Here is a 14,688-nt window from a genome sequence, read left to right as displayed (position 1 = left end):
GTTTAGTGAGTCCTCCAGATCAGAGGCAGTAGGGATGACCAGGGATGTTCTCTGTTTAGTGAGTCCTCCAGATCAGAGGCAGTAGGGATGACCAGGGATGTTCTCTGTTTAGTGAGTCGGCCAGATCAGAGGCAGTAGGGATGACCAGGGATGTGGTTTCTACATCACGTCCTGCTCCAGCAACACGGTGGTTTCTACATCACGTCCTGCTCCAGCAACACGGTGGTTTCTACATCACGTCCTGCTCCAGCAACACGGTGGTTTCTACATTAGGTCCTGCTCCAGCAACACGGTGGTTTCTACATCACGTCCTGCTGCAGCAACACGGTGGTTTCTACATCACGTCCTGCTCCAGCAACACGGTGGTTTCTACATCACGTCCTGCTCCAGCAACACGGTGGTTTCTACATCACGTCCTGCTCCAGCAACACGGTGGTTTCTACATCACGTCCTGCTCCAGCAACACGGTGGTTTCTACATCACGTCCTGCTCCAGCAACACGGTGGTTTCTACATCACGTCCTGCTCCAGCAACACGGTGGTTTCTACATCACGTCCTGCTCCAGCAACACGGTGGTTTCTACATCACGTCCTGCTCCAGCAACACGGTGGTTTCTACATCACGTCCTGCTCCAGCAACACGGTGGTTTCTACATCACGTCCTACTCCAGCAACACGGTGGTTTCTACATCACGTCCTGCTCCAGCAACACGGTGGTTTCTACATCACGTCCTGCTCCAGCAACACGGTGGTTTCTACATCACGTCCTGCTCCAGCAACACGGTGGTTTCTACATCACGTCCTGCTCCAGCAACACGGTGGTTTCTACATCACGTCCTGCTCCAGCAACACGGTGGTTTCTACATCACGTCCTGCTCCAGCAACACGGTGGTTTCTACATCACGTCCTGCTCCAGCAACACGGTGGTTTCTACATCACGTCCTGCTCCAGCAACACGGTGGTTTCTACATCACGTCCTGCTCCAGCAACACGGTGGTTTCTACATCACGTCCTGCTCCAGCAACACGGTGGTTTCTACATCACGTCCTGCTCCAGCAACACGGTGGTTTCTACATCACGTCCTGCTCCAGCAACACGGTGGTTTCTACATCACGTCCTGCTCCAGCAACACGGTGGTTTCTACATCACGTCCTGCTCCAGCAACACGGTGGTTTCTACATCACGTCCTGCTCCAGCAACACGGTGGTTTCTACATCACGTCCTGCTCCAGCAACACGGTGGTTTCTACATCACGTCCTGCTCCAGCAACACGGTGGTTTCTACATCACGTCCTGCTCCAGCAACACGGTGGTTTCTACATCACGTCCTGCTCCAGCAACACGGTGGTTTCTACATCACGTCCTGCTCCAGCAACACGGTGGTTTCTACATCACGTCCTGCTCCAGCAACACGGTGGTTTCTACATCACGTCCTGCTCCAGCAACACGGTGGTTTCTACATCACGTCCTGCTCCAGCAACACGGTGGTTTCTACATCACGTCCTGCTCCAGCAACACGGTGGTTTCTACATCACGTCCTGCTCCAGCAACACGGTGGTTTCTACATCACGTCCTGCTCCAGCAACACGGTGGTTTCTACATCACGTCCTGCTCCAGCAACACGGTGGTTTCTACATCACGTCCTGCTCCAGCAACACGGTGGTTTCTACATCACGTCCTGCTCCAGCAACACGGTGGTTTCTACATCACGTCCTGCTCCAGCAACACGGTGGTTTCTACATCACGTCCTGCTCCAGCAACACGGTGGTTTCTACATCACGATCAAGAGAGCGAGATGTCCTGTTTGTAGAATATCACATTTCTATCTTTTAGGTTGATCAAACTACAATTTAAATACCTCTGATTTCCAGCTGTGTTGACCAGTGTAAGGAAGTGGGTACAACAGATTGATGAGGACATTGTTGTATTTAAATCCATTTTAGAATAAGGCTGTTACCTAACAAAATGTCGAAAAAGTCAAAGGGGTCTGAACACTTTCCGAATGCCACTGTATATAACTAATAGGCTACGTGGATGAACCTACAGCAGCCAAGGTGGTAATGGCTGGGGTCATTGTACAGCTAACAGGCTAACAGGCTATGTGTTAGTAGAAGGACTGAGGTGATAATGGCTGGGGGCATTGTACAGCTAACAGGCTATGTGTTAGTAGAAGGACTGAGGTGATAATGGCTGGGGTCATTGTACAGCTAACAGGCTAACAGGCTATGTGTTAGTAGAAGGACTGAGGTGATAATGGCTGGGGTCATTGTACAGCTAACAGGCTAACAGGCTATGTGTTAGTAGAAGGACTGAGGTGATAATGGCTGGGGTCATTGTACAGCTAACAGGCTAACAGGCTAACAGGCTATGTGTTAGTAGAAGGACTGAGGTGTTAATGGCTGGGGTCAATGTACAGCTAACAGGCTAACAGGCTATGTGTTAGTAGATGGACTGAGGTGATAATGGCTGGGGTCATTGTACAGCTAACAGGCTAACAGGCTATGTGTTAGTAGAAGGACTGAGGTGATAATGGCTGGGGTCATTGTACAGCTAACAGGCTATGTGTTAGTAGAAGGACTGAGGTGATAATGGCTGGGGTCATTGTACAGCTAACAGGCTAACAGGCTATGTGTTAGTAGATGGACTGAGGTGATAATGGCTGGGGTCATTGTACAGCTAACAGAATATGTGTTAGTAGAAGGACTGAAGTGGTAATGGCTGTGGTCATTGTACAGCTAACAGGCTATGTGTTAGTAGAGGGACTGAGGTGATAATGGCTGGGGTCATTGTACAGCTAACAGGCTATGTGTTAGTAGAGGTACTGAGGTGATAATGGCTGGGGTCAATGTACAGCTAACAGGCTAACAGGCTATGTGTTAGTAGAAGGACTGAGGTGGTAATGGCTGGGGTCATTGTACAGCTAACAGGCTATGTGTTAGTAGAAGGACTGAGGTGATAATGGCTGGGGTCATTGTACAGCTAACAGGCTAACAGGCTATGTGTTAGTAGAAGGACTGAGGTGGTAATGGCTGGGGTCATTGTACAGCTAACAGGCTATGTGTTAGTAGAAGGACTGAGGTGATAATGGCTGGAGTCATTGTACAGCTAACAGGCTATGTGTTAGTAGAAGGACTGAGGTGATAATGGCTGGGGTCATTGTACAGCTAACAGGCTATGTGTTAGTAGAAGGACTGAGGTGATAATGGCTGGGGTCATTGTACAGCTAACAGGCTAACAGGCTATGTGTTAGTAGAAGGACTGAGGTGATAATGGCTGGGGTCATTGTACAGCTAACAGGCTATGTGTTAGTAGAAAGACTGACGTGATAATGGCTGGGGTCATTGTACAGCTAACAGGCTATGTTTTAGTAGAAGGACTGAGGTGATAATGGCTGGGGTCATTGTACAGCTAACAGGCTAACAGGCTATGTGTTAGTAGAAGGACTGAGGTGATAATGGCTGGGGTCATTGTACAGCTAACAGGCTAACAGGCTATGTGTTAGTAGAAGGACTGAGGTGATAATGGCTGGGGTCATTGTACAGCTAACAGGCTAACAGGCTATGTGTTAGTAGAAGGACTGAGGTGGTAATGGCTGGGGTCATTGTACAGCTAACAGGCTATGTGTTAGTAGAAGGACTGAGGTGATAATGGCTGGGGTCATTGTACAGCTAACAGGCTAACAGGCTATGTGTTAGTAGAAGGACTGAGGTGATAATGGCTGGGGTCATTGTACAGCTAACAGGCTAACAGGCTATGTGTTAGTAGAAGGACTGAGGTGATAATGGCTGGGGTCATTGTACAGCTAACAGGCTAACAGGCTATGTGTTAGTAGATGGACTGAGGTGATAATGGCTGGGGTCATTGTACAGCTAACAGGCTATGTGTTAGTAGAAGGACTGAGGTGATAATGGCTGGGGTCATTGTACAGCTAACAGGCTATGTGTTAGTAGAAGGACTGAGGTGATAATGGCTGGGGTCATTGTACAGCTAACAGGCTAACAGGCTATGTGTTAGTAGAAAGACTGACGTGATAATGGCTGGGGTCATTGTACAGCTAACAGGCTATGTGTTAGTAGAAGGACTGAGGTGATAATGGCTGGGGTCATTGTACAGCTAACAGGCTAACAGGCTATGTGTTAGTAGAAGGACTGAGGTGATAATGGCTGGGGTCATTGTACAGCTAACAGGCTAACAGGCTATGTGTTAGTAGAAGGACTGAGGTGATAATGGCTGGGGTCATTGTACAGCTAACAGGCTAACAGGCTATGTGTTATTAGAAGGACTGAGGTGATAATGGCTGGGGTCATTGTACAGCTAACAGGCTAACAGGCTATGTGTTAGTAGAAGGACTGAGGTGATAATGGCTGGGGTCATTGTACAGCTAACAGGCTAACAGGCTATATGTTAGTAGAAGGACTGAGGTGATAATGGCTGGGGTCATTGTACAGCTAACAGGCTAACAGGCTATGTGTTAGTAGAAGGACTGAGGTGATAATGGCTGGGGTCATTGTACAGCTAACAGGCTATGTGTTAGTAGAAGGACTGAGGTGATAATGGCTGGGGTCATTGTACAGCTAACAGGCTAACAGGCTATGTGTTAGTAGAAGGACTGAGGTGATAATGGCTGGGGTCATTGTACAGCTAACAGGCTATGTGTTAGTAGAAGGACTGAGGTGATAATGGCTGGGGTCATTGTACAGCTAACAGGCTATGTGTTAGTAGAAGGACTGAGGTGATAATGGCTGGGGTCATTGTACAGCTAACAGGCTAACAGGCTATGTGTTAGTAGAAGGACTGAGGTGATAATGGCTGGGGTCATTGTACAGCTAACAGGCTATGTGTTAGTAGAAGGACTGAGGTGATAATGGCTGGGGTCATTGTACAGCTAACAGGCTAACAGGCTATGTGTTAGTAGAAAGACTGACGTGATAATGGCTGGGGTCATTGTACAGCTAACAGGCTATGTGTTAGTAGAAGGACTGAGGTGATAATGGCTGGGGTCATTGTACAGCTAACAGGCTAACAGGCTATGTGTTAGTAGAAGGACTGAGGTGATAATGGCTGGGGTCATTGTACAGCTAACAGGCTAACAGGCTATGTGTTAGTAGAAGGACTGAGGTGATAATGGCTGGGGTCATTGTACAGCTAACAGGCTAACAGGCTATGTGTTATTAGAAGGACTGAGGTGATAATGGCTGGGGTCATTGTACAGCTAACAGGCTAACAGGCTATGTGTTAGTAGAAGGACTGAGGTGATAATGGCTGGGGTCATTGTACAGCTAACAGGCTAACAGGCTATATGTTAGTAGAAGGACTGAGGTGATAATGGCTGGGGTCATTGTACAGCTAACAGGCTAACAGGCTATGTGTTAGTAGAAGGACTGAGGTGATAATGGCTGGGGTCATTGTACAGCTAACAGGCTATGTGTTAGTAGAAAGACTGAGGTGATAATGGCTGGGGTCATTGTACAGCTAACAGGCTATGTGTTAGTAGAAGAACTGAGGTGATAATGGCTGGGGTCATTGTACAGCTAACAGGCTAACAGGCTATATGTTAGTAGACGGACTGAGGTGATAATGGCTGGGGTCATTGTACAGCTAACAGGCTATGTGTTAGTAGAAGGACTGAGGTGATAATGGCTGGGGTCATTGTACAGCTAACAGGCTAACAGGCTATGTGTTAGTAGAAGGACTGAGGTGATAATGGCTGGGGTCATTGTACAGCTAACAGGCTATGTGTTAGTAGAAGGACTGAGGTGATAATGGCTGGGGTCATTGTACAGCTAACAGGCTAACAGGCTATGTGTTAGTAGATGGACTGAGGTGATAATGGGGGCATTGTGGCTTGTTTTGCTGTTCTCCAAATAGCATTTTAGAGATTTTAAATTGTATAGAAACGCAGTAAATGAGCTTCAACATTGTAATTTATTTTTACGTGTTCACCCTAATGTCTGAGAGAGAGAGCCTGAGTGGATTTTCACAGCATAGGATCTCCAGTGGCTCTCACGATCATTAATGTAATCCGCCCGCCCGCCAGCCAGCCAGCCAGCCAGCCAGCCAGCCCAGAGCAGACAGCTTTTACTACAAACTCTATCCCCCCCCCCTGTATTAACCCTGCTGTAGTCTGTTCCACTCTCACTGAACTCACTGTTCCCAGTGTGTCCCAAATGGTACCCTAATCCCTGTATTAACCCTGCTGTAGTCTGCTCCACTCTCACTGAACTCACTGATCCCAGTGTGTCCCAAATGGTACCCTAATCCCTGTATTAACCCTGCTGTAGTCTGCTCCACTCTCACTGTTCCCAGTGTGTCCCAAATGGTACCCTAACCCCTGTATTAACCCTGCTGTAGTCTGCTCCACTCTCACTGAACTCACTGTTCCCAGTGTGTCCCAAATGGTACCCTAATCCCTGTATAGAAAATAGGGTGCCATTTCATACGCAGACTCTGTCTCACTGGCTCTCTCTGTCAAAATTATTCCCCTCAGAACAGCAAACTGGGATAATAATACACCAGACTAGATCAATCTGGGACCATGTATCCCAATTGTCTGTTTGATAAATCTTTGGACGTGAAGTAGAACTCATTATTTTGCTCTTCAAATATAACAATACTACAAATGAAGTATGACATTGCATTCTGGTTCCATTCGTGTGATAACTGACCAAGTATGACATGGTATTCTGGTTCCATTCGTGTGATAACTGACCAAGTATGACATGGCATTCTGGTTCCATTTGTGTGATAACTGACCAAGTATGACATGGTATTCTGGTTCCATTCATGTGATAACTGACCAAGTATGACATGGCATTCTGGTTCCATTCGTGTGATAACTGACCAAGTATGACATGGCATTCTGGTTCCATTTGTGTGATAACTGACCAAGTATGACATTGCAATCTGGTTCCATTCGTGTGATAACTGACCAAGTATGACATGGCATTCTGGTTCCATTCGTGTGATAACTAACCAAGTATGACATGGCATTCTGGTTCCATTCGTGTGATAACTGACCAAGTATGACATGGCATTCTGGTTCCATTCGTGTGATAACTGACCAAGTATGACATTGCATTCTGGTTCCATTCGTGTGATAACTAACCAAGTATGACATGGCATTCTGGTTCCATTCGTGTGATAACTGACCAAGTATGACATTGCATTCTGGTTCCATTCGTGTGATAACTGACCAAGTATGACATGGCATTCTGGTTCCATTCGTGTGATAACTGACCAAGTATGACATGGCATTCTGGTTCCATTCGTGTGATAACTGACCAAGTATGACATTGCATTCTGGTTCCATTCCTGTGATAACTGACCAAGTATGACATGGCATTCTGGTTCCATTCGTGTGATAACTGATCAAGTATGACTCTGCATTCTGGTTCCATTCGTGTGATAACTGACCAAGTATGACATGGCATTCTGGATCCATTCGTGTGATAACTGACCAAGTATGACTTGGCATTCTGGTTCCATTCGTGTGGTAACTGACCAAGTATGACTTGGCATTCTGGTTCCATTCGTGTGATAACTGACCAGGTATGACTTGGCATTCTGGTTCCATTCTTGTGATAACTGACCAAGTATGACTTGGCATTCTGGTTCCATTCGTGTGATAACTGACCAAGTATGACATGACATTCTGGTTCCATTCATGTGATATCTGACCAAGTATGACATGGCATTCTGGTTCCATTCGTGTGATAACTAACCAAGTATGACATGGCATTCTGGTTCCATTCATGTGATAACTGACCAAGTATGACTCTGCATTCTGGTTCCATTCGTGTGATAACTGACCAAGTATGACATGGCATTCTGGTTCCATTCGTGTGATAACTGACCAAGTATGACTTGGCATTCTGGTTCCATTCGTGTGATAACTGACCAAGTATGACATTGCATTCTGGTTCCATTCGTGTGATAACTGACCAAGTATGACTCTGCATTCTTGTTCCATTCATGTTCTCGCTTGCTACAAGTACATAAGCTACTCGAGTGACCAACATCAATCATCCTGGCTTGTGTACAAGGCCTCTGTATGGTGCTGTAAATGAATAGTCCTGTTACAGTGCACAGGGTTACTGAGTGACTCTGACAACAGTAGCTGACTGACTGAGGAATGTTAGAAAGCTGTTTACGGGTCAGTACCTCTCAATAGAACTACTGCTTCATTCTGTAGTTTACACCGTGAGGCTCTCAGGAAACCCGGGTCTGTACCTCTCATTAGAACTACTGCTTCATTCTGTAGTTTACACCATGAGACTCTCAGGAAACCAGGGTCGGTACCTCTCAATAGAACTACTGCTTCATTCTGTAGTTTACACCGTGAGGATCTCAGGAAACCAGGGTCTGTACCTCTTATTAGAACTACTGCTTCATTCTGTAGTTTACACCGTGAGGCTCTCAGGAAACCCGGGTCGGTACCTCTCAATAGAACTACTGCTTCATTCTGTAGTTTACACCGTGAGGCTCTCAGGAAACCAGGGTCGGTACCTCTCAATAGAACTACTGCTTCATTCTGTAGTTTACACCGGGAGGCTCTCAGGAAACCCGGGTCTGTACCTCTCAATAGAACTACTGCTTCATTCTGTAGTTTACACCGTGAGGCTCTCAGGAAACCAGGGTCGGTACCTCTCAATAGAACTACTGCTTCATTCTGTAGTTTACACCGGGAGGCTCTCAGGAAACCCGGGTCTGTACCTCTCAATAGAACTACTGCTTCATTCTGTAGTTTACACCGTGAGGCTCTCAGGAAACCAGGGTCGGTACCTCTCAATAGAACTACTGCTTCATTCTGTAGTTTACACCGGGAGGCTCTCAGGAAACCCGGATTGGTACCTCTCAATAGAACTACTGCTTCATTCTGTAGTTTACACCGTGAGGCTCTCAGGAAACCAGGGTCTGTACCTCTCATTAGAACTACTGCTTCATTCTGTAGTTTACACCGTGAGGCTCTCAGGAAACCAGGGTCGGTACCTCTCAATAGAACTACTGCTTCATTCTGTAGTTTACACCGGGAGGCTCTCAGGAAACCCGGGTCGGTACCTCTCAATAGAACTACTGCTTCATTCTGTAGTTTACACCGTGAGGCTCTCAGGAAACCCGGGTCAGTACCTCTCAATAGAACTACTGCTTCATTCTGTAGTTTATTAAGGAAATTTCCAGTGATATGTAGATTAATTGTCACATTTTCCCCTTTTTTTGTCGCTTGTGTGCGTCATTCTGACTCTACAGACGATTCTGTAAAAAATACCTCCCCTCTCCTTTAGGGATTTGTGCTTTTCTTACAAACCCCGCTCTAGCTCCTTCCCCGTTAACCACACAGACAACTGGTTGGTATCTACGGACGCAGAAGAAACGTGTTTAAAAGGGGTTTAGAAGTCCTAAATAACGCCGGCGTGACAGTGGGACTCATTGGGTTAACTACTCACTAACTCACACTACAGTGAGTGGTAAAACACTACACTGTGTTTCAACACTGTCATGGGCCATTCTGTCATTGATTGAGTGGTGACACTCCAGAAAAATAATATATATATCTCTATCAATCAATAACACAAAATGCAATAATGGAAATAAACAGACGACTACATAAACGTAATACCCCTGTCTACATTACATGTCAAAACAAAGTGTACACATTGAGACGTGGTTGAGTGGTAAAACATTGACATATACAAAGCTCCCCTACAGGAGACAGGGGAATTACATGTCAAAACAAAGTGTACACATTAAGAGACGTGGTTGAGTGGTAAAACATTCACATATACAAAGCTCCCCAACAGGAGACAGGGGTTTATTCGCTGGTTCTACCGCCTGTATCACCCTCACAGGAAGTTGTCAAAACCACTTCCTGTCTCTCTCTGCAGGTGGGCCTTTTGAGTGGGATCTGTCTTATCGTAGGAACCATGATCGGCTCCGGCATCTTCATCTCCCCTAAGGCAGTGCTGCTGGAAACGGGAGCCGTAGGACCCTGTCTGTGTGTCTGGGCCGCCTGCGGGGTGCTGGCTACACTGGGTGAGGACACACACACACACACACACACACACACACACACGCTACACTGGGTGAGGACACACACACACACACACACACACACACACACACACACACACACACACACACACACACACACACTACACTGGGTGAGGACACACACACACATTACTTGACCTGTCCTGGGTAATCTCTAACCAGACACTAGTGGTGGGAAACAATGATAAGAATCTCTTAAATCAGGAATGACCAAAGTGAGAAGGACTCCGTGTGAGAAGGACTCTGTGTGAGAAGGACTCTGTGTGAGAAGGACTCTGTGTGAGAAGGACTCTGTGTGAGAAGGACTCGGTGTGAGAAGGACTCTGTGTGAGAAGGACTCTGTGTGAGAAGGACTCGGTGTGAGAAGGACTCTGTGTGAGAAGGACTCTGTGTGAGAAGGACTCTGTGTGAGAAGGACTCTGTGTGAGAAGGGCTCTGTGTGAGAAGGACTCTGTGTGAGAAGGACTCTGTGTGAGAAGGGCTCTGTGTGAGAAGGACTCGGTGTGAGAAGGACTCTGTGTGAGAAGGGCTCTGTGTGAGAAGGACTCTGTGTGAGAAGGACTCGGTGTGAGAAGGGCTCTGTGTGAGAAGGACTCGGTGTGAGAAGGACTCTGTGTGAGAAGGGCTCTGTGTGAGAAGGGCTCTGTGTGAGAAGGACTCTGTGTGAGAAGGGCTCTGTGTGAGAAGGGCTCCGTGTGAGAAGGACTCTGTGTGAGAAGGACTCTGTGTGAGAAGGACTCTGTGTGAGAAGGGCTCTGTGTGAGAAGGACTCTGTGTGAGAAGGACTGGAGCTTCATCCCAGATGGCATCCTAATCCTATGGGCCTGGTCCTACTACCCCATAGGGCTCTGGTCTAAAGTAGTGCACTATATAGGGAATATGGTTCCAGAGGGCTCTGGTCTAAAGTAGTGCACTATATAGGGAATATGGTTCCAGAGGGCTCTGGTCTAAAGTAGTGCACTATATAGGGAATAGGGTTCCATAGGGCTCTGGTCTAAAGTAGTGCACTATATAGGGAATAGGGTTCCATAGGGCTCTGGTCTAAAGTAGTGCACTATATAGGGAATAGGGTGCCATAGGGCTCTGGTCTAAAGTAGTGCACTATATAGGGAATAGGGTGCCATAGGGCTCTGGTCTAAAGTAGTGCACTAATTAGGGAATAGGGTTCCATTTGGGAGGCATACTGACTGTGAGAAGGATTGTGTCAGTGTGTTCAATCCCCCCACACCAGGAAACAGGAACATGGACATAGTGCACCTAACATGAACCCCGCAGATTTATTAAGAGTCTAGGAGGGAATTCCTCTCCCATCATGAACCCTGCTGAGTTATTAAGAGTCTAGGAAGGAATTCCTCTCCCAACATGAACCCTGCTGGTTTATTAAGAGTCTAGGAGGGAATTCCTCTCCCATCATGAACCCTGCTGATTTATTAAGAGTCTAGGAGGGAATTCCTCACCTAACATGAACCCTGCTCAGTTATTAAGAGTCTAGGAGGGAATTCCTCTCCTAACATGGACCCTGCTGAGTTATTAAGAGTCTAGGAGGGAATTCCTCTCCTAACATGAACCCTGCTGATTTATTAAGAGTCTAGGAGGGAATTCCTCTCCCAACAGGAACCCTGCTGATTTATTAAGAGTCTAGGAGGGAATTCCTCTCCTAACATGAACCCTGCTGATTTATTAAGAAGCTAGGAGGGAATTCCTCACCTAACGTGAACCCTGCTGATTTATTAAGAGTCTAGGAGGGAATTCCTCTCCTAACATGAACCCTGCTGATTTATTAAGAGTCTAGGAGGGAATTCCTCTCCTAATATGAACCCCCGCAGATTTATTAAGAGTCTAGGAGGGAATTCCTCACCTAACATGAACCCTGCTGATTTATTAAGAGTCTAGGAGGGAATTCCTCTCCCATCATGAACCCTGCTGAGTTATTAAGAGTCTAGGAGGGAATTCCTCTCCTAACATGAACCCTGCTGAGTTATTAAGAGACTAGGAGGGAATTCCTCACCTAACATGAACCCTGCTGATTTATTAAGAGTCTAGGAAGGAATTCCTCTCCCAACATGAACCCTGCTGGTTTATTAAGAGTCTAGGAGGGAATTCCTCTCCCATCATGAACCCTGCTGATTTATTAAGAGTCTAGGAGGGAATTCCTCACCTAACATGAACCCTGCTCAGTTATTAAGAGTCTAGGAGGGAATTCCTCTCCTAACATGAACCCTGCTGATTTATTAAGAGACTAGGAGGGAATTCCTCTCCTAACATGAACCCTCCTGATTTATTAAGAGTCTAGGAGGGAATTCCTCTCCCAACATGAACCCTGCTGAGTTATTAAGATACTAGGAGGGAATTCCTCTCCCAACATGAACCCTGCTGATTTATTACGTGTCTAGTAGGGAATCCCTCTCCCAACATGAATCCCTCTGATTTATTAAGAGTCTAGGAGGGAATCCCTCTCCAAACATGAACCCTGCTTATTTATTAAGAGTCTAGGAGGGAATTCCTCTCCCAGTCTGGGTCAGCTAATCTCAGCAGCCAGAAACAAATTTCTGACCAGCTACTGGTTAACGTCTGTCACTAGTGCAGGGCTCTGACCAGCTACTGGTTAACGTCTGTCACTAGTGCAGGGCTCTGACCAGCTACTGGTTAACGTCTGTCACTAGTGCAGGGCTGTTATACTCAAATCCCAGAGCGCAGTGTCTACGAGTTTTCACTCTTTCCATGTGCCAAAAATGGCGCCGGAACAGAAGGCAGATGTTTTACGTGCCCCAAACCGATAGTTTTTTTGCTTGTTTATCTGCGTTGTTTGTAACAAATTTTTGTACATAATGTTGCCGCTACCGTCTCTTATGACCGAAAATAACTTCTAGACATCAGAACTGTGATTACTCACCTTGGACTAACAGAATCCTTTTTCTTCTTTCACGATTCTGACGAGGCGGAGGATATACGGCTCCCTCGGGAACAGGCCCCGACCCCTGTGAAGAGGAGGCGGAGAGAGGCCGGCGGGCTGCCTTCTGAGGCGTAGGAGGCGATCGAATAAACCCCCACTCCCCTCAATTCCGCTCGCAAACATGCAATCTTTGACCAATAAAATGGACGAGTTATTGGGAAGATTAAACTACCAACAGGACATTAAAAACTGTAACATCTTATGCTTCACGGAGTCGTGGCTGAACGACGACCACATCAACATACAGCTGGCTGGTTATACGCTGTACCGGCAGGATAGAACAGCGGCGTCTGGTAAAACAAGGGGCGGCGGTCTATGTATTTTTGTAAACAACAGCTGGTGCACGATATCTAAGGACGTCTCGAGCCATTGCTCACCTGAGGTAGAGTTTCTCATGATAAGCTGCAGACCACATTACCTACCGAGAGAGTTTTCGTCTATATTCTTTGTAGCTGTTTACCACCACAGTCAGCGGCTTTAATGCAGGGAAACTTAAATCAGTTTTACCTCATTTCTATCAACATGTTAAATGTGCAATTGGCTACATCATTGGCTTCATCAATAAGTGCATCGATGACGTCGTCCCCACAGTGACAGTACGTACATACCCCAACCAGAAACCAGAAACCAAGAATTACAGGCAGCATCCGCACTGAGCTAAAGGGTAGAGCTGCCGCTTTCAAGGAGCGGGACTCTAACCCGGAAGCTTATAAGAAATCCTGCTATACCCTCCAAAGAACCATCAAACAGGCAAAGCTTCAATACAGGACTAAGATCGAGTCCTACTACATCGGCTCTGACGCTCGTCGGATGTGGCAGGGCCTGCAAACCATTACAGACTACAAAGGGAAGCACAGCCGATAGTGACACAAGCCTACCGGACGAGCTACACTACTTCTATGCTCGCTTCGAGGCAAATAACACTGAAACATGCATGAGAGCGCCAGCTGTACCGGAAGACTCTGTGATCACGCTCTCCGCAGCTGATGTGAGTAAGACCTTTAGACAGGTCAACATTCACTTGGCCGCAGGGCCAGATGGACTACCAGGACATGTACTGCGAGCATGTGCTGATCAACTAGCAAGTGTCTTCACTGACATGTTCAACCAGTCCCTGTCCGAGTCTATAATACCAACATGTTTTAAGCAGACCACCATAGTGCCTGTGCCCAAGAACACTAAGGTAACCTGCCTAAATGACTACCGACCCGTAACACTTACGTCTGTAGCCATGAAGTTCTTTGAAAGGCTGGTCATGGCTCACATCAATACCATCATCCCAGAAAACCTAGACCCACTCCAATTTGCATACCGCCCCAACAGATCCACAGATGATGCAGTCTGTATTGCACTCCACACTGCCCTTTCCCACCTGGACAATAGGAGCACCTATGTGAGAATGCTATTCATTGACTACAGCTCAGCGTTCAACACCATAGTGCCCTCAAAGCTAAGGACCGTGGGACTAAACACCTCCCTTTGCAACTGGATCCTGGACTTCCTGACGGGCCGCCCCCCAGGTGGTAAGGGTAGGTAACAACACATCCGCCACGCTGATCCTCAACACAGGGTACCCTCAGGGGTGCGTGCTCAGCCCCCTCCTGTACTCCCTGTTCACTCATGACTGCATGGCCAGGCACAACTCTAACACCATCATTACATTTGCCGATGACACAACAGTGGTAGGCCT

General features: G+C 46.9%; 1 protein-coding gene across 1 annotated transcript in view; it reads left to right on the top strand.

Moving 5' to 3' along the window:
• The window catches only part of LOC129839162 (b(0,+)-type amino acid transporter 1-like), a 350,362-nt gene that overhangs the window by 22,861 nt on the left and 312,813 nt on the right, over positions 1 to 14,688 (top strand). Inside the window, exon 5 of the mRNA XM_055906452.1 lies at positions 9,880 to 10,027. Coding sequence (XP_055762427.1) covers positions 9,880 to 10,027 — 148 coding nt within the window. The remainder of the gene's footprint in view (positions 1 to 9,879; positions 10,028 to 14,688) is intronic.

Source organism: Salvelinus fontinalis, chromosome 40 (genome assembly GCF_029448725.1).
Source record: "Salvelinus fontinalis isolate EN_2023a chromosome 40, ASM2944872v1, whole genome shotgun sequence".
NCBI classification, from domain to species: domain Eukaryota; kingdom Metazoa; phylum Chordata; class Actinopteri; order Salmoniformes; family Salmonidae; genus Salvelinus; species Salvelinus fontinalis.
The sequence above is the reverse complement of the archived record's forward strand: the minus strand, read 5'-3'. Positions and strand labels throughout refer to the sequence as shown.